Source organism: Peromyscus californicus, unplaced genomic scaffold (genome assembly GCF_007827085.1).
Source record: "Peromyscus californicus insignis strain IS unplaced genomic scaffold, ASM782708v3 Scaffold_3__1_contigs__length_106647218, whole genome shotgun sequence".
Taxonomy (NCBI): domain Eukaryota; kingdom Metazoa; phylum Chordata; class Mammalia; order Rodentia; family Cricetidae; genus Peromyscus; species Peromyscus californicus.
Window position 1 is genome coordinate 49,656,314 of NW_026294551.1, and position 20,309 is coordinate 49,676,622.

The following is a 20,309-nucleotide window of genomic DNA, read 5'->3' on the forward strand; positions in this document are numbered from 1 at the left end:
ACTAACACTCTCTCTCTCTCTCTCTCTCTCTCTCTCTCTCTCTCTCTCTCAAGATTTATTTATTTATTATGTATACAGGGTTCTGCCTGCACACATCCCTGCAGGCCAGAAGAGGGCACCAGATCTCATTGCAGATGGTTGTGAGCCACCATGTGGTTGCTGGGAATTGAACTCAGGACCTTTGGAGGAGCAGCCAGTGCTCCTAACCTCTGAGCCATCTCTCCAGCCCCTAAGTCTCTCTTTTTAAAGTTATTTATTTTATGTGGATAAATGGTTTGCCTGTATGTATGTATGTATGTATGTATGTATGTATGTATGTATGTATGTATATACGGGTGATTATGAGCCACCATGTGACTGAAAACTGAACCTGGGTCCTCTGCAAGAACAGCAAGTGCTCTTAACCACTGAGCCATCTCTTCATCTCAACAGTCTCTTAGAGAAAGTACCCAGAAAGTGCCACAGAACATTCCCCCCATACATCCCACTACCTCAAATTTTGTCATATAACCAGACCCAGTTAAAAGGGATAGAACATGGAAATGCAGCCTCCGTTAAAGGCAGCCATGTGCCCAACCAAGGAGCAAGGGTTGTAGCACCAAGAGGACAATATATATGCATGTATGTATGTATGTATCCAGAGACAGTGAGTGATGATACTGTGTACCAGTGTACCAGGCACTGTCCTGGGCACTTTCATGTGTATCTCTCTTATCCCAACCTTAGCAGAGGTTGCCGTACCCCTAACATACAGAGGAGTCTTGGAGAGAGGCCACTTGCCAAGGACACAGGGTGCGCTGTGTGAGGGCTGCAAGAGGCTTTCCTCCCCTACTCTCCAGGCCTGCCAGGGAGTCAGGAGAGGCTGCACTGGCCTACCACTGTAAGGAATCTTTGAACAGTGGTTAAATGCTGGGAGCCAAGCAAGACGCAAGTCCGAGTATCCCTGTGGAGTTTGCATCAAGGACTCTTCTAGCGACCTTGGCAAGGGCATCTGGAAGTGATGGGGGTGGAGGCCGGTTGCAGACAAGGGTGAACTGGTCTTTCTGGAAGGGCAGCAATGAAGAGGGAGTAGGCTGGTCCACAGCAGAACAGGAGCCAGAGGTACGCAAGAGAGGCCGCCTTGGCTAGAGGTATCTGGGCTGGTTGGATACTTCTTTTTTCTGCCACTCAGGAGGAAAGAGACAGGAAGCCCAGGCTTCGGGGGCTGGGAAAGAGGAAGGTGGAAGGTTCTTGGCTGGGGAAGGGGGCAGAAGGCCAAGGTCTGAGAGAACAACTGGCCCATGCTGTCCACTCTGCTAGCCACTGGCTTCATACAGCTACTTTGGTGAATTAAAAGTAAATAAGAACTGGGTATGGTGCCAAGTACCTGTGATCCTAGCATTTGAGGAGCTGTGACAAGAGGATCATGAATTTCAGACCAACATGAGCCACATAGCAAGGCACTGTTTAAAAAACATTAAAAAGTGAAGCGGCTCCAGGTGTTTATTTGCTACCCTTGGCAAGTGGCCACCAGATTGAAATGTACAGATCCATCAGTATGAGAAATTATGCCGTTCAGACTGGTCTAGACAGAGCAGGGTGGGGGTACTCAGAACCCCTGGCTGGCTGTGAGCCCAGGCTGGAGGGCGTGCCCACATGGAGCCTTCTGTGTTCTCCAGCCTCGAGCCTCACTTTCTTTGGGGAAGTACCCCCAAATCCCCACTCCTGGGACAATAAGCCCTTCTCTCAACCCTGTTTCCCGAGGCTGCCTCTGGGGTGCTCAACTGCCCTCACAGCCCGGAGAAGAGCTTGCTCAGGCTTGGGTAGAGTGCTGGTGCCCTGTCCTGTGTGGAGATGGAGCTCAGGGACTGCTATGAGCTCACTGACCCAGCTGGGCTCAGGCACCCCTCACCAGCCTGCCCACAGGGAGCTCAGATGCTCAGCTCAGCTGTGCATCTCACAGGTGCACAGAACTTCAGAAGGGTTTAAAAGGAAAACAAAGAAGACAGAAAATTTGTCCTCATTTCTTTTTATTGTGCCCCACCCCTTGCCTCCTCAGCCTTCATGTTCCAACCAAGCTGGGCAGGCCACGGAAGCTGGGACTGGGCCACAGGCAAGAAGCCAGGATTCACCAAGCTTATACCTCCACCTGAGGTAGCTGAGTAAGGTTCTGTGGCTAGAAGGGCTGGTCTGGCCCGCCTCCCTCAGGAAGGAGCATCGTCCCATGGGGGTGACACTGTATGGAGACCATGTGTCCCTGCCTGGGGGGTGTAGGTGTGTTCAGATGGCTGCACTTGGAGTACCCAAGCTGTTCCAACCCACAGTGGGGGTGGAGGATTGTGTGTGTAGGGGGGGTGTGCACATGGGGGTTTGTGAATGCCTGTGTGGCGCATGGGCACACTACACACTTGCTGGGTGTTGGAGCCCCTGCTCAGTGCTTACAGCTGCCAGTTGGTGCTGACCCGAGGCTGACGGGGAGCTTACAAGTCCAAAAGCTCCAGGACAGCAATTCTTAAGCCTCAGGAACAAAGTGGCCTGTGTTTCTGGTTTAGGAGGTGGGATGTGTGCCAGGCACCTGCACTGTTGATGAGCCTCCCAGGGAATGCCTTCAGAACTTCCCTCAATGATAAGCATCCTATGCTGTCCAGTGTGGTAGCCATGGGCCACACATGTCCACTTAGCTAGTTCAACTGAGGCATATTTTTATCATATTTTAATTTAAGTTCAAATCCTCACATCTGGCTAGTGGCTTCCATACGGAAGAGCACAAATCTAGGAAGGTGAGGCCCTGGGATAGACAGTGAGAGCCGGAGCCATAAACACAAAGCTAGGGTCTAGGTGTGTGAGGAGCCCAACCACATGGACCCAGAGTAGCTGAAACTGCAGGGGGCATCCCTCAGGAGGGCAAGTGTGGAATTGGACCCAGAGCTCTGAATTGCAGTGTCTCGCCTGTCTCCACTCTGAACTAGAGGGGCAACTTGGTGTCTGCCTGGTAGGAAAGCCCCTGGGAATGACCTCTGCCCTGGCTCGAAGCCACCAGCCCTTGCCGGAAACCACACACTGAGTCAAGTCCAGAGGCCAAGGCTGAGTTCAAGAGGTCCTCATGTTCTCCTGCAGGCCCAGAGTGGAGCTGGTGGCCGCGGGGTCACGTTCACCCTGTGTATGCAATGTGAGAATGCAAGTCAGGCCCCAGAAGAACCGAGTCCTGCAGGACAGAGCCTGCCACTACAGACCCACGAGCTTGAGGTCTTTGAAGAGTCCTGCTAAAGAAGTTCTGGAGTTCTCTTACCTCTCCAGGCCCCATGTCCTCCGCGTACTTGAACTTCTTCTGCTTGTAGTAATGCCTCTTGGGCAGGATGTGGAGCAACAAGAGATCACAAAGAACTGTGGCCTGAGGACAGGGAGGGCAGGGATGGAAAACGGGAATCTGGGGCAGACACAGACCTTCCGTGTCCCAGTGTGCTCCCTACTGACTGCAGTCCTGTCCTAGCTGAATCCTTCCACTCCAGACCCTGGGTTCCTGAAGACAGGATAAGGTGCTGCAAACCCCTCCTGGGACCAAGTCAACCTCATCCTACCTCTCTCTTACCTTAACTCTGAGCCTTAGTTTCCCCAGGTACACGGGGGGGGGGGGGGGGGGGGGGGGGGGGGGTCTATGGTGATGGAGAAAGCTGCTGCTGCCTCAGAAATGATAGGCAACTACAGTCACATTTTGGGGGTTCTGCTACTGAATGTAGAAGAGGAGTGGCTGAAACCCAGCACAGCACTTACCACTCCAAAGATGCCAATTCCAGAGCCGATGGTAGTCATAGTAGGGATGATGTCAAACTTCCCGGCCTGGTGGCAGGGCCCAGGGGAGAGCCAGATCAGAAGAAGGGACCCAGCTAGAAAAGGTCAAGCCCTTCTCCCTCTACTCCAAACTATCCCCACTGCCTGTGGCCCAGGGCTCCAGCTCTCCTGAGAGGCAGCTCCTGGTCATAAAACCTGGGCTTTATCCCTGGCCTTGCTTCCCCGGACCCAAGGAAATGGAAGGGGAGTCCTGTCAGTGACTCTAAGCCTGGCCAGGATCATCCCTCATGTTCATGGTGATTAGAAGCAGATCTCTGAACACACCCTTCCCATCACACTTCATATCCATAACAACAGACATCCGGAGCAGGAAGGGGCCTTCCTTGGCGGCCTGGGCCTCCCTTCACATGGGACACTCACCTTGCCATCCACAAGGATGTCAAAGTGAATCCCAAACACCTTGAAGAGGTGACGACGGTTTGTCCCATTCTGCACAAAGTGCCTGGCAAACCTGGAGGGGGGGGATGGGCAGGTGGCAGGAGAAGGTGCTAAAGTATTAGGAAGAGGCCTTCCAGCATTGCTCAAGGAGAGTGATTAGCCTCCTTCCAGGAGAGTTGAACCCAGCCCTTCCCTGACTCCTACCAGGCAGACCTCCTAGGAGCCAAGACCCAGGGCTCTGAGGCTCAAGCCTTTAAGGTCTTGTTTCCTGCTGGCTTCCTGTTTGGCAACTCACACAGGATGGAGGCCATCCGGGTCCTTTGGTCCCCTCTGGGAACATTTGTCAACCTGTGGCGTTCTAGAAATTGGCAGGAGACTTTCAGGTACCTGAAGTTGAAGCCTGGAGACAGATTTTTCTCCCCATATAGTCCATGGAACTGGTAGATGGGTTTGCAGTGCCTTACATGCCAATCCAGGTCACACTCCCAGTCGATGGTGATGCCAACCACCCCACCCTGCCAGAGACACAAGCACATAGGATCTGGGCTTCAGGATTCTAAAACTCCTGTCTAGACTGGCAAGATGGCTTCATGAGTTTAAAAGAGAGAAAACAAACAACAAAAACTGTCTTATAGTTGGTGTCTGCACTCTCTTTGAAAAATCATATTATTAATTTTGAGAGATGTGTATAGGTGTGTATGGGTGCTTTCTGAGTGTCGGTGTGTATGTGTGTGTGTGTATGGGTGCTTTCGGAGCCCAGAAGAGGTCATATGGGTCTCCTGGAGCTGGAGTTACAGGTGGTTGTGAACCACCCAATGTGAATTGCTGGGAATCTAAAGTTGGGTCCTCTGGAAGAACAGCAAGTGCTTTTAACAGCTGACTCGTCTCCCCATCTCCTAGTTTCTTGAGACTGGGTATTACTGTGTAGTCTAGGTTGGCCTTGAACTCCTCATTCTGCATCTGCCTCCTGTGTGCTGGGATCACAGATGTGTGCTAGCATACCTGGCTTGTCATGTGTGTATTCTGTGTGATAACTTATTGACCTCTGTCCTCTAAGACTGCCAGGTCCAAGGAGACAGGGTCGTCTGGCACTCGTCACTGTTTCTCAGTTGCTGCCTCAAGTCGCAGTGGTGTGGGAGACAAGCAAGCAACCTTTGAACTAGAGTGACCTGTGCAGTCTGGGAAGAAAACACTTCAGACCGTGAAGTGAGGCAGGACAGGTGGGTGGCTCAGGCCAAGAGCGGAGAGGTGGTCAGTGAAGTGGGCAGGGAGCTGAGCAGCTCAGCCTGGAGGCAGGAACAGAGATCCCCACACTCAGTGGGTGAGGGTAGGCATGGGTTCTAGAAGCAGGGTGGGTTACAAATCATGATGAACCCACAGACGCCTCAGCGCCCACAGTTAACCACTGTCCGGCTGTTTCCACCTCCGGGTAGCTCTTGGAAGCAAACACCTGCAGACTTCTGCCATACACAACTGTGTCGTGAGTGGGGCTTGTTGGTGACCTCATGGAAAAGGGGAGGGTTGCCATCCCCGCACAAGCAGCTGCAGGAGCAAGCACAAGAAGAACTCAGCAAGAACAGGATGTAGGATTGCCCCATGCCGGGCAGAGCTGAAGTGCTAGCCAGCAGGTGCATGCTCACTTGATCCTCTCCCAGCGCCACCATGGGAATGGTGCTATTATTGTCTTCAGCGGCAGTTCTCAGATACACTGAACCTAAGAGACCTGTCTGAGGGCACACTCTGATTGGGAGGCAGAGCAGGATTTGGATCCAGAGCCTTATGATGATGGGACAGTGGTCTTAGAATCCAGGGGACATGTGAAGCCCTAAGGTCCATCCCCACCACAGTGATTTCAGGCTGTGGTACAGCCCTGGGTTAGGGGTTACTACTGAGCATGCATGAGGCCCATCCTCAGCAGAAAAAAAATAATTAAAAAAGAAACTGGGTGTGGTGACACACACCTCTTCTCTTCATTAAGTAGGCAGATGCAGGGGGATTAAGAGTTTGAGGATAGCCTAGGCCACATAGAGAGACCCTGACTCAAAACAACAAAAAGGAAGAAATGGGAGACGAAGGAAGGGAGGGGGAGATGAAGGGAAGGAGAGAGGAAGGAATAAAGGGAGAAGGGAAGGGAGGGAGGACCATGGAATATCCAGATGATGCTGTCTGCCCACATCTCTTCATTCTTAGCATCTCCTCCATGGCAGGATCCGACCAGGCCCTGCAGAGGATCCTCAGGGGCTCTGGTACTAGGGCACAAGTCCAGTGCATACACTTGGCCTATCCCAGGGAAATTTGGGAGGCAGGATGGGACTGGCAGGCCTGTATTGTGACCTTGAGCTGTATACACCACCCCATCCCATCCATACCTTCTCAGCCAGGCTGCGGAAGTCCTGGCCTGACTCTCGCACCACATAGCCAAGGCTGAAGACTGGGCACAGTGGGTGCAGGGTCTTGTGGTAGAGGCATTTCTTCAGGTAGGTGCCATTCACCTCCTCCACCAGGTTGCGCCTGTGTGGAAGGCATGGGTAGCAGCCATGTGCCAGCTGGGAGGGTGCTCACTCCACTCAGCTCTTGGGACCCTCAAGAACTCTAGAGTGTCCCCCTCCAGAGCAGTCAGCCTCCAGGAGGTCGGCCAAGGCTGCTGTCTCCAGAGTGCAAGCAGCGGGGATGGAGGGAGACAGTGTTGAGAGCGGCTGCAGCTGCTACAAACCACCTGCATCTCTGCCTTCCTTTCCCACGAACCTGTTGACCTTGAAGCGTGGAAAGCTGATGCTGTTCTTGATGAAGAGGGTGAAATTCTCAGCCTCATGGAGAAGAGCAGGGCTGGGGAAAACAGCACTCACTCAGTGCCCCTCCCCAAGAGTGTTCGCATGCTCTGAAAGAGCTTGGCATATAGCAGGGTGCACACGGGCTCCTCTGGAGCGTGCATTGATGTGTGGTGGAGTTGGGGCAGCCATGCTACAGAGGCACGGGCTTACAGGCTCCTAGACCAGGGAGACTCTTTGGTCTGGGCCACAGGGATAGGGTGAGGGGTAGGATCAGAAGTATAAAGAACCCATTCTTGCCAGACACAGATGTCTGTGAGTCAGGACCCTGTCTCTAGCTCCCTGGAAGGACAGGACATCAGTTACCTTGGGATCTTGTCATCCACCTCCACAGGACACCAGCCAAAGATCTCACAGGTCTTCACTGTGCTATTGAAGGGCACACACTTGCCTGTGCGAATACCTGCAGTGAGAGAGCAACCCCTGGGGTCCCACCCTATGGTGGACTTCCATGGCATGGGAGCCAGGATGAGAGCAGGATAGACTTTCTCAGTGGGGAATGACTTGGTGAGTTGTGGAGTACAGAGAGAGGCAGACAGGAAGGGGCTGGTCTTACCTTGGGCCTTCCTTTCTGCTTTTCCTGGAGTGCAGCCATTATCATCCTGACATATGCCACCTTCTGGGTTCTGGGGGAGGGGAGAGCTGCTGGTCCCAGGCCCTGTGGTGTGGTCCTAGAGAGTACCTCTCCTGCTCTGCCCACCCAGGGCCACAGTGTAGACATGGAGCAAAAATCTCAGATTCTGTGGGAGACCCTGCTGACAGCCTCCTTCTCCCACATTTATCCTAGGTTTCTGTCCAGCTGCTGAGAGCTGCTGGCAGGGGACTGGAGGTTGGGATGGAGAGGCCCAATGCCCAACAATGGCACTAACAATGGCTGAGGGTTATTTTGTGTGACTCTCTGTCCAACATTGCATCATAACCACATCAGAAAGCCCGTCCTACATCACCACCAAGTCCCAAGGGGATTCCATCAGGTTATCTCCCTGTGGATCCAGGAGAGGGGCGGAGTCCTCACCTCTGCACAGTAGCCTTGAGCCTGCTGAGGGGTCACGATGAAATTGGTCATAACTACAAAGGAGCTGTCCCCCTGGAAGTGAAGGGCAGGGAGATGACAGAGTTGATAGAACAGCCCCAAGCATCTAAACACTGCCCTAGCAGGCACCTGACACCCAGCAGACGCCACATCCCGTGACATCACTGTGAAGTGAAAGGATTAGTCTCATAGCAAAGGAGACTGAGGTCCAGAGAGCAGGACCCTCGGGGATCCTTGAGCCACGGTTTGTGGGAGGGAGGATGCTGCAGCCCTGAGCCAGCTCACCTGTGCCGGGAAGACATAGTCAGCCACATCCCAGACCTGGGGCCCCAGGCCCTGGAGCTGGGTCACAGCCAGGCCCTTGAGTTTCACAGACACACTGCTGATGAGGCCACTTGAAGTCTGGTATCCCTTTTCGTAGACAAACACCCACCTGCCGGGTCCGGGGAAGACAGAGGAGTTAGGATTCTGTGCAGTGTTGGGCAGGACATCCAAGGACACAAACGGCTGTGAGAGCCTTTGTCCTTTCTGGCATCCTCTGGGCTGCCTCTTGTCCTCCTCAGATACGTTTCTGAGCTACTTTCCTGGTGGCAGGACAGCCTTGCCTGTTGCCCCCTGCTGGCCTGTGTCTAAATTCCCACCTCTCCAACTCTGCCACCTAGGCCAATCCATGCAGCTACTGATTGTCCCTCCTAATCCTTTTCCCAAGAGCTGTCTGTCAGGACCAGCTGGCCAGCTCTTGACCCCCAGTCCTCCTTCCAAACACCCTGTTTCTTCCCACACAACTTCCAGCAAAGTATAAGGACTGCCCGGGAGTCCGGCTTTGTCTCCCAGCCAGCCCTGCTCCTCAGTGCTGCAAGGTTTAGAGTGGGTCCTTCCTCTTCATCTTCCTTATCTATAAAACGGGAACAACATCGTGCTTGTTTATGTTAAGAGAGTTAATGCAGAGAAGCTGGTTAGGATGTGGGCTGGCGCCTAGCCAAGGCTGCGCAGAAACCATCTGTCATTACTGAGCAGAAACTGGGAAAGAGAAGGGAAGTCAGGATATGGGGCTAGAGACCGTACCTTCCCCCCTTGCAGCATCCAGCCCCCTCCCTCAGGCTGTTGTGTAAGTGGCTCGTGTCGAATCCAGGAGGTTCAGTGGGACTGACCTCACTCCCAGGGATGGGCACACGGCCAAGGCATGCCAATCAATGTCCCGCCCCTCTAGCAGAAGTAGAGTCTAACTGTCATTAGAAGAGTATCAGCAGCAAAGCCAGATTCTTTTTTCCCTCGGATTTACTAGCAAAGAAACTTCCACTGTGCTGGGTGGCTAAGCAAAATGGCTGTGAGGCCATCACTACCATCAGCCATTTTTGCCATCTCTCAGCAACAGCCTGAGGATGGAGCCAGGAGATGGAGAGGACAAGATCCCTGACCATGTTGCCGCAGCCCCTTGGGAAAAAGAGAAAAGAAAAAGAGAAAAAAAAAACAACAACAATTTCTGGACTCTTACTAGAACATGAGCCAATGAAGTAAATCTCTTCCATTGTGGGAACTAGCTTAGTTTCATCTCGATTGCTTACACTGGGAGTTATGTATCTCACGTCTCTCCAGGGATAGCCTCTTCCTTTAGAAGACACTGTTTGAGTCGACTGAGGGTGTGTTGCCCACTGGAGCATATATATACCTGCAGTGCTCCCCAGGGAGAAGACTGTAGGTGCGTATGCTCTGCTCCCTCCCTTCTTTACCTTACCTAGACAAAGAGCTCAAAGTCATCTGCTCTGGGGACAGGGTTCTCCAAGCCTTAGTGCCAGAGTCAATGTCATTTCCCTTCTCCTAGGCCACAGGGAAACAGTCTTGTGGCTACTTTAATCCTCTCCTGCGTTGGAAACCATCCCTATTCCAAGCCAAAGTGTGGTCGCTGCTGCCCCCTGCAGGCCACAAATAGCAACAGGTAAGGCACAACAAAGGTCTGCGTTCTTCTGGGGCTGGCTGCCAGGCTGCCCTGCTGGGAACCCCTCAGGGAGAGGGGCTCCCCATCTGCATGGTCTCTTTCTGCAGTCAGGCCTCTGTCTCGCACCCCAGCTGAAAGGGGCTGCCTTGGAGGAGGGGGGTGTTGCACATCTGAGTCTTCTCTGAGAAGCCACTGTTTTCCCTCTTCACATCTCCATCCCCAGAACCTCAATTTCTCTTGGCCCAATAGCAACACATCACACAATAGGTGGAGAAACTGATGCCCGAGGACACGCTCCTCCCAAAGGTCAGAGGTCAAACAGGAGCAGGAGGAGACTCAGGGCTGGAGGCCTCCCATTCAGGGGTGTACAGCACTGGCATGGACGTATCTCCCCGGAGCTCCTCCCCTGCCTCAGCTGTGGGTTGGGACCAGTACAATTTCTGGGCTGTGTCTGCCCCTGGGGCTGCTGGTCTTGGAGGTCAAAAGGAAATGTCAAATCTGGCATTTGTGACCTCAGCCCTGGTAATAATAGCTTTGGCATGGCGGCAACAGGCCTGTCATTCCAAAGCTATGTCTTTTAAAGAAGATTTTATTTTTAACTGTGTATATATGTGTGGGTGTGTGGGTGGGTGGTGGGGAGTTGAACACTCAACTATAGATAACCATGAAGACCAAGAGAAGGCACTGAATCTTGTGGAGCCAAAATTACAGGTGAGTATGAGCTGCCTGCCTGCCATAGGTGCTGGGAACTGGACTTAGTTCGTCTACAAGAGCGGAACACACTCCTAACCACTGAGCCATCTCCCCCAAAGCCATGTCTTGACCTGGCCTTGTGGTCACCACTCTGGGAAGGCCATCAAAGAGTCTGGGGTCAAAGACACCGGCATCTTCAGAGGCCCCTCCCCTTCCAGTCTCTTCACCCTTCTTGGGACTCCCTTCTCCAACAGTCCCTGGGAAGAGGACACACAGTGAAGTGGCCCACGTTTAAGTACTAGACCTGCCTTTTGCCAAATGTATGGCTTCAGACTAGAGACTGAACTTCTCTGAGCCCCAACTTCCTCAGTAAAACAGAGGATGCCCCTACCTCGAAGGTACTGCCCACTCAGCAAATCCTTAACAAGGCTGTGTACTCATGACACATGAAAATGAAACTCTCTCATCAAATCTTTCCCATTCCCCCGGCCTCCATTCTCAGCCCAGGACAGAGTTCTGGGTGAGCTGTCACAGGCACACTTGTCCCAAGATCCACCTCTACATCTATGGTCTGCCCTTACAAACTCAGCCCTACACATTTAGTTAGTCATTCAATACACATGCATGCATCAAGCCCATCTTTGGTTCCAGGCACTGTTCTCGACACTAAAAGCACAGAAGTGAGCAAATCCTAGGAGCCTGCCCTCAAGAAGTCTGAACAGACTACAGGCATCTCTGGTTGCTTGGTGTGCTGGTTGAAATTGTCAACTTTGATTGCGTCTGGAGTCACCTAGGAGACTCACCTCAAGACGTGCCCACAGAGGATTAACTGAGAGAGGAAGTTAACTCAGAGCGAGCAGTACCTTCCAACGGGCCCAGAGATAAAGAGGCCAGAGGAAAAGCAGTGTGGCCTGCCTGCCTTCACTTCCTCCAGGAGCCTGTGCCCATTGTGGCAGCTGCTGCCACTGATGAAGTTGATATCAGACCCCCAGCCTCTTTGTCTTCCAATGTGAGCCGAGGACTAGTGACTCTCCAGAAATCTTCCAGTCCTCCAGTGCCACAATGAGATACCCCTGAGGTATCTAGCTTCATGGACCGATCAGCTACTAGGCTCTCAGCTTCTCCAGCACGCAGACAGCCATTGTTAAGCTACCTGGCTCGTACCTCTTGTGTAAGGCAATATGGTGACTCTCCTTCTATGCTACACATACATTACATCAGTGCTGTTCCTGTAGAGGACCCTTCCTAGCACAGATCTGGGTACTGAGGAGTGGGGCCATTGCTTTGATAAGCCTGACCATGTTAACCTTAGGTCTTTGTGGAAGAGTTTGGAGCTGTGGGCCAGAGAAGCCCTTGAATGCTGTCAGCAGAGCCTAATAGGCCATTCTGAGGGGAGTTTAGGAGACGAGAATGCTAAGAGAAGTGCAGATAGTGGAGGGCCCAGATCAGAAGGTCTCACAGGGGAGCAAAAATTCTTTCGGGAACTGGGCCATCTGGGTCATTCGTGTTATATACTGGCAAAGAATCTGGCCTCGCTCTGCCTCTGTCCTGAGAACTTGAATGAGGCTGAAGTCAAAAGTAACAAAGCGAATTGTTGGAGAGGAACTTGAGTCTCAAACTCACAATATTGCCAAGGGTAATCTTGAACTCCTGGGTCCACCTGCCGAGTACTAGGATTACAGGGATGCACCTCCTTGTTTATGTTCTGGGGATCGAATCCAGGGCTTTGTGCATGCTATGCAACTGAGCAGAGGACCTTTCCAGGAGGTTTTACTGAACAGGGGACACCCTCCCTGAATGTGGGCAGCACCATGCCATGAACTGAATATAAAGGAAAAAGCAAGTGGAATCCTGCATTCTCTCTGCTTCCTGACTGTGGGCACAGGGAGACCGGCCGCCCCGCCCTCCAGCTGCCACAGCCAGAGAGGCTCTCACCACCATGCCTTTACCATCATGATAGATGTGCCCTCAAACCGTGAGCCAGAATAAACTCTTCCACCTTTATCTGCTTTGGTCACAGCTACAAGAGAGGTAACTAATTTATTTGGGGACCCAGATCTGCCTCCCACAGCAGACATCTTGAAGGTATCTCCAATGCCACAGGACAGTTTAGAACACAGCTCTGCAGTTCCACAGAACTTTGAACATGGGCTTTCACTTGACCTGATCCCGCTATTAGATAGATACCTTGGAGAAAAAAAAAATATGTCCACCAAAGTATTGGTCCACAAACACTCAGGGCAGAATTGCTTCTGAGAGCCAAAAAGTGGAAACAGCCTAAACTGTCCAACCACAGATACTCTAATAAACAAAACGTGATGAATCAACACATGGAATATTATTTAGCCATAAAAACATTGGGTTACACATTATAACCAATGTGGCAAGTAAAAGAAGCCAGATATGAAAAGGCGCCTGGTGTATGGTTCTATTTATAGGAAATACCCAGAATAGGCAAGGCAAGCTGTGAGGAGAAGGGGTTGATTACTAAGGGATACAATGTTTCTTTTTAGAGTGATGGAAATGTATTTAGAAGTGACAATTATGCAACCTTGTAATAATAATGACCATAGACTTGTGAAGTTTCGTCTTGTACCACACTGGCTTGGAACTCACCATGCAGCCCAGGCTAATCTTGAATTCATGATATGACTGTCTCAGGCTACTGAGTGCTGGGATTATAGGTAAATACCACCTACCATGCGTGATTCAGTTCAGAATTTTTTTTTTTTTTTTTTTTTTTTTTGTGTGTGTGTGTGTGTGTGTGTGTGTGTGTGTGTGTGTGTGTGTGTGTGATTTTTTTTTTATGAAGGCTAAGGAATAGCTCAATGGTGGACAGTGTGCTTAGCATGCTCAAGGCCGTAGGTCCAATCCCCAGCATTAGATAAATGCAAGACAAGTTAGTTAAAAGAGTCAATATTGCCGGGCGGTGGTGGCGCACACCTTTAATCCCAGCACTCGGGAGGCAGAGCCAGGCGGATCTCTGTGAGTTCGAGGCCAGCCTGGGCTACCAAGCGAGTTCCAGGACAGGCGCAAAGCTACACAGAGAAACCCTGTCTCGAAAAACCAAAAAAAAAAAAAGAGTCAATATTAAGGTATTTGAAGTCAGTCTCAAGCAAGTTCCAGTCCACCAAACAAAAAATTCAACTGAAGCCAGGCATGATAGCACATGCTTTTAATCCAAGCACTTAGGAGGCAGAGGCAGATGGATGTCTGTGAGTTTGAGGCCAGCCTGGTCTACATAGTGAGTTCCAAAAGAGCCAGGGCTATGTAGACCTTGTCTCAAAAAACAAACAAATACAAAATTCAACTGAACCAATTCTTAAAAAACAAAACAAACAAACAAACAAACAAAAAAAACAAAAACAAAAAACTGGGTCTCTCTGTGTAGCCCTGGCTGCCTTAACATCTTAGAACTTACTATGTAGATCAGGCTGTCCTCGAACTCACAGAGATCTACCCACCTTTGCCTGAGGTTAAACATGTGCACCACCATACCTGGCCAGACTGGCCCACTTGAACTCACACAACAGAGTTCATTTCCTGTGTCCCCCTGCTTCCCAGCAGGAGGGACCAGACCAGTCCGTCTCATAGCTCAACGTCTCCAATTGGAGCATTTTATCTGTGACATCACCTTAATCTGGGCCAGCAGAGGCTCTGCCTCCTGCACTTTCTTACTTCCCCTACTTGCCTTGAGTCTACAGGAAGAACATGACCAATGGAGACCACAGCCTAAGCTTCCCTCCTCTAAGTCTGTTTCACGTCTTGGCATCTCAGCCTGTCTGTCTGTCGTCTGTCTGACTTCCTAAGCCTCACAGCTGCTTTCTTCATCTGTCCCTCTCCACCTCCTTGCTGCCCATTTCCAACATGGGCTTCAATGTCTGGTGCCCAGAGACCGAATCCCTTGGTTGTCCCTCTTCCCCACCCTCCATCTTCCCTGCAGCACCCACAGGCCCGGACATCCAGACAAACGTCTAGGAAGGAGGAGGATCCTTAGAGCAAAGCTCTTCCCTTCACAACGAAGAGCACGGTCCTCTCCAACTGCTATGTCCTATGTAACCATGGGGAAACTGAGGCTTTAAGGTGCTGGGAGTCTTGTCTGTAGGAGTCAGTGTAGCATCAGGCAGGGGCCAGATGAGGGCGACAGAGACAGAGGAGCCACAGCCAGAGTTAGCAAAAATTCCCGTGGGCAGGGAAGCCTGGGTTTGGGGACCTGAAGACCTTGCCTTCGGCTCCGCTGCATGAATTGGGCATTTTAGTGAGACCAGTTACATCCCTCATCTCTTTTTTTTTTTTTTTGGTTTTTCGAGATAGGGTTTCTCTGTGTAGCTTTGCGCCTTTTCCTGGATCTCGCTCTGTAGACCAGGCTGGCCTCGAACTCACAAAGATCCACCTGCCTCTGCCTCCCGTGTGCTGGGATTAAAGGCGTGCGCCACCACCGCCCGGCTACATCCCTCATCTCTTACACCCCCACCCCTCACACCAACAAGGGCTACATCCATTTGAAAATGATGGACCATATTGGGCCAGAAGAAAGGAAAGAAGGAGGGTGAGGTTCCTGTCACTGGAGGAATGTGTCAGAACTGGGGGGCAGTTGGGACTCATCTTAAGCAGGGCATGGGTAGGTGGACTGTCCCTTCTGTTCTGACAATCAGGCTCTGAAGTCACAGTAGAGAGCCCTCGGGGCCTGAGTGAGGACAACCTTTTTGGCCTCTCCAGGTGAGGAACAGGCTGAGCTTGAGTAGTGACTTCTCTTTCCTGGAGGAACTAGAAATAAGTTAATGGTGAACTTTTAGGCTCCTCTTGTGCTCGACATGTGGTCCTTGGTGCCCATTAGACAGTTCCTTAGAAACCTTGTGGGGGTGAAAAGGGAGGGGCTGATTTGCCCTGTGACCTGGAAATTTCGTGGCTCCTCTCTGGGCCTTAGTTTTCCTCCCAAGCTCGGCCAAATTGATATGTGAGCAAGAGGGAGACAGAGCCCAAAAGGCAGCAGGAGGGTCCTGGCCTTGGCTGCATCTGGCCAGCTCTGAATCTCAGGGGACCAGTGGGCAGAAGAAAGGCTGTTCTGGGTGCTAGACACTCCCAAGAGGTCAGCACTACATGGGTAACTCTTCGGGCCCTTCATCTCAGTCCCCCAAATGTGAATGTGCAGAGCCCTCAGAACCACACAGCATAGCCAGCCTGGGGTGCTGGGTGTTGGCAGGCTCTCATCAGGGCCCAATCCTTTGAGTGACCCCAGGACCTCTAGGGGTTCTTTTCAGCATGACTGTGAGTAAACATGATACCCCTTACATGGGACACTTCAGGCACCTAACTACCTGAGACCCGGGACAGACAGGGGCACAGCCATACATGCATGTGCATCCAGCAATAGATGCGTAAAGCCATTGGTACATGCCTAGACATATAGAACATGGGAAGGGTACAGGTACCTCCGAATGACACCGTGACATTAGCCCACTCAACACACATGCTCATGCAAGATTCTGCCAGGCTTGTTAACTTCCAGGACAACCAGACTGAACTGTAAAATGGGGCCTTTGCATGGTTTCCAGGCTAGCCAGGTGGCTGAGGTAGACCTGTGCAGCTTTGATCCTGTGCCCGGGAAGGAGATGTCACACTTGAGAATGGAGACTACCTCTTGCTTCAAGCCTCCACCTACATGCTGAGTGTTCAGAATCCAAGGGTCTTTCAGTTCTCAGGTTCCCAGACACCCCAGGATGTCCCTCATTTAGGGCCTATCTTCTGGCTAGTAAGATGGGTGTCGCCTTGTCTCAGTAGCTGCATGTGGGAAGTTGGAGGTGAAAGGAACTCTTACATCGAGCACCACTCACTCACTCACTGGAAAGGACCACTCACAATGTCACTTCCTTGGGACCCACAATGGCATTACCTCTTGCTCGCCATGCACCCAGAGCAGTGTGTCCCATCCTGCCTCAGTGTGTCCGTCTTGGCAGTGGGTTAACAGAGCCCATTCTTTCCTAGTAGCATGGAGGCTCATCAGGAGGGCTTTCCAGTGCATAGAGAGATGAGGGGCTAATCAGTACCCCTGAGCTCAGAGGATTGGCACGTGTAGGGGTCCGGTGCCCAAAGGTGGCGAGGAGGGGACTCAGACTCACCCAATGACGTAGACCAGAACCACCAACTGGATCAGACGGAAAATGACTCCCACCTTCTTGTTCCGCACCAGCACCATCCGGGGAGTGTCATACTCAAAGAAGAAGGCTGACAGCTCATCCTGCAGCCGCCGTGCCATGGTGGGCCAGGAGGGACTCAGAAATGAGCCCCCTCGGGCCTCTGTGGTCAAAGGCAAGCCAGCATCTGCATCCACAGCTTTACAGTGGAGTGACGGGAGACTTCTCAGCCCCCTAAGAACAGAGCAGGGCAGTTGGGGCCAGAGGCCAGGAGGCAAGGGGTTAGTTGGTGGGGTCTGGGTTGGGAGGAAAAGCCCTGGGTGATCAGAACAGCTTTTGGCTGCTGGCAGGCAGTGGAGTACCGGCCAGTGGTGCCCGGGAACTAAATTCCCAAAGATAGACAGAGGCGGAGCCAGTGGGGCCGCTCAGGCCCAGCCCCACTGCCCCTCTAGGCTCCGCCTGGGCCCCCTTTGGGCCTCCGGAAACAGGAGCTGCTGGCCGGAAACCACCATGGCCACTGGTCACAGGGGCAGAGATAAAGCTAAAGGCTACGCATCCCCTCCCCCTTCCCAGAACCTGACAGGACAGAACTGAGGGGTGTGGCCAGGACTTGAGGTGAAATCCCTCAGAATGCTCCCTCCATCCTCACACCTATGGTCTCAGAGTAGGCAGCTCAGTCCTGAGGACCTGGAGGGAGATGGGTAGAAATGGATATCAGGTCTTGTAGCCTAGAACTGTCCTTGGACAACCTCATCCACCAGTCCCTTCAAATCCAAGCCTGCCTTATATCCATTAACTTCAACATCAGGCTGGCTTCTCCATCCTCAGCCTTTCCCTGCCTCCATCTGACCTGCTTGACTATACCTCTTGACAGCACTCCCATCCCCTCCCTACCACCAGAAGGGACATGGAGGTAGATATCTAGACAATACTGAGGTCACATATCTCTATGGAGTCCAAAGACTCAGCTGAGAAAAGCCTAATATTATGTAGTTTTGCCACTTGTTGAGGGCTTGGGGACATTGTCTGGTCTCTCTAAGTCTGCTTCCTGTAAAGTGGGACAGTGTAACATTTTCCTCAGAGTGAAGTCCTCAGGGGATGGGTCCCAGCAACCCCAGAGACAGAATTCGAAACCACTGTTGAGTTAGGAGTTCAGGTCCAGGGCAACCCTTGCCTTCTTCAGTAGTAACCCAGACCCTGAGCATAGGGGTCTCAAGACCCAGGTCTGAGGCTGGCTCACATTATACCCCTAGGGTCAGAGGGGAGCAAGCTCACTCTGGGCCTACTAGAAGAATCGGCTAGAAGCACAGGCCTCTTGGGTAGCCTTCCCTGCCCTGCACCCCAGGCCTGAGTACTGATAAGCAATCTTCTTCCTCATAAGCCACTTGTAGGGAGCAAACAGCCCAGGGCAGGGCACCAAGCCCCTGTGCAAGCAGGGCTGCTTTCTGGATGTCCCGTCCCAGCACCCAGGACCAGTCCCTCCCTCTTGAATAGAACAGACACACACACACACACACACACACACACACACACACACACACACACACACACACGACATTCCAGTAGGACCTCTCACAACTGTCTGACGCCACCGTCAGCAGTGAGAAACCACATCCCTCACTCTTTGTCTAAGGAAGCAGAGCCACAGCAGGCTCCTTGGCCTTGTCTTGACCCCACACAAAAGGGCCTGTGCCTCTCGCAGCTGATTTCATGTCCAGCTGTTGGGACAGGAGACCCAGGAGACGGGGCCACCTGTGATAGGAGTGAGCGGGTGCTGAGACTGAGCCGTACCTGTGCCCTCCTCCACGACGCTCACATCATATTCTAGAGGGGGACCAGCTCCAAATGAGGGAGAAGAGAAAGGATGGAGAGAAGACAGGAAGAGGAAGGCAGCCATTGTCCAGAACACTGCTTCATGCCTCGGCCACCGTCTCCCTTAAGGTCACTTCGCCTCTTCCTCCTCCCTTCTCTTTCTTCCCCCTTCTCCTCTTCCTCACCATTCCTCCTTCCTCTTACTTTTCCTTTTCTACTTCCTGTTCTTCCTCTTCTTCTCCCTTCTTATCCCATCCTCAAGAAGCTAGGTTTATGGCTGGTTGGATAGACCGTCAGGCCTGCATCTGTTACAGCCTGGGCATCAGCTGGAAATATGGCAGAGAGGACCATTTGAAGGTACTAGAAGATCCAAGGAGCAGCCAAAGACACAGCTTTCTTCTATTTCTTTTTTTCCCTTCTTTTCTTTTTTAAAAATGTTTTTTGAGACAGGATTTCTCTATGTAATGGCTCTGACTATCTTGGAACCAGGCTTTGTAGCCCAGGCTGGCCTTGAACTCAACGATATCTGCCAGCCTCTGCCTCGTGAGTGCTGGGATTCAAGTCGTGAGCCTCCACTGCTCCGCATAACTTTCTTTTCTTGACAATAACCCTGCAAAAGTAAGCCAACCACATGAGACTACAGGGGTGGCTCAGGAGTGCAAGCATAAGGACCCAGGTTCAGATCCCCATCACTTGTGGGGGCCTCTGCAGCTGCATCTGTAACCCCAGGGCTAGACTGGTGGAGATGGGCAGATCCCTAGAGCTCATTGGCCAGCCATCCAAGCTCAATATGTGTGCTCTACGTTCAATGAAAAACTCCATTTCAAAAAATAAGATGGAGAGCCATTGAGAAAGACATTTGATGTTGACCTGTGGCCTACACACACACACGGTGAATGTCTTTTGCACTGGTTTACTTTTAGGGACAGACACCTGTGGCCCTAGGCTTTGTCAGCACAGGCGGGTAGAACAGATGTCAGAATTCCACCCAATGGAGTTCTTCAGCCTTTTCTTTACTATGGCCCTGTAAAGCAGGTAGTAGAAGCCCATTATACAGATGCAGAATCCGAGGCTCTGAAAGTTGAACACCTGATCAAAGGTCATGGAACAAGTAGTTCTCAAGTTTGCTTGTGGCTGGAAGAGAGGCTCCCCAAAGTCTAAGGGCTTGGCCCAGATCCCACCCAAAGACTCCAGCTCTTGAGATCTGCCAGGCCTGCCTTATAAGCCCAAAGGACGTGTGGCCAGCTCTGGTTCTGGGCCGGGCCTTCTAGGGAGACATGGCCCTGCTGCCAAGGACTCGGCCCCAGGACAACCTCCCCTGCTTGGCTAAATTTAGCGTTCTGTGGGTATGGAGGGAGTCAGTGCCCATCCTGGAGCCACTGCCCAGGCCTGGAGGGCAGCCTGAGTCCTCAACAGGGTGGGTGGCATTGATTCCAACTTGTCTCCTTAGCCACTCAGGATACCAAAAGCGTATCTCTGGCAATCTGACTCCCACACTCTATGGTGTCCTCAGGGAGTCACCCCAACACTCAACAGCCCCTCCAATGCTGTTGGAACAGAACTCTTGACCTAACAGTCAAGGGGAGGTCCATGGAGAAGGCTGGGTACCAGCCACGGCCCCAGGGCTGGCTTTTCCTCATTGTCTGAAATTTCCAGACCTCTTCCCT

At 52.0% G+C, this 20,309-nt stretch overlaps 1 protein-coding gene across 1 annotated transcript; it reads right to left on the minus strand.

Moving 5' to 3' along the window:
- Positions 1–1,992: 1,992 nt before the first annotated feature.
- P2rx1 (purinergic receptor P2X 1) lies at positions 1,993–17,193 on the minus strand. The gene is made up of 12 exons (XM_052758452.1): positions 16,816–17,193; positions 8,353–8,500; positions 8,050–8,121; positions 7,591–7,660; positions 7,341–7,437; positions 6,952–7,032; positions 6,576–6,717; positions 4,594–4,721; positions 4,189–4,279; positions 3,751–3,816; positions 3,269–3,370; positions 1,993–3,135 (listed from the first exon to the last, which is right to left on the minus strand). Exons 1-12 carry the CDS (start codon positions 16,950–16,952, stop codon positions 3,070–3,072), a joined length of 1,200 nt encoding a protein of 399 aa, XP_052614412.1. The 5' UTR covers positions 16,953–17,193; the 3' UTR covers positions 1,993–3,069.
- Between the last annotated feature and the right edge of the window lie 3,116 nt (positions 17,194–20,309).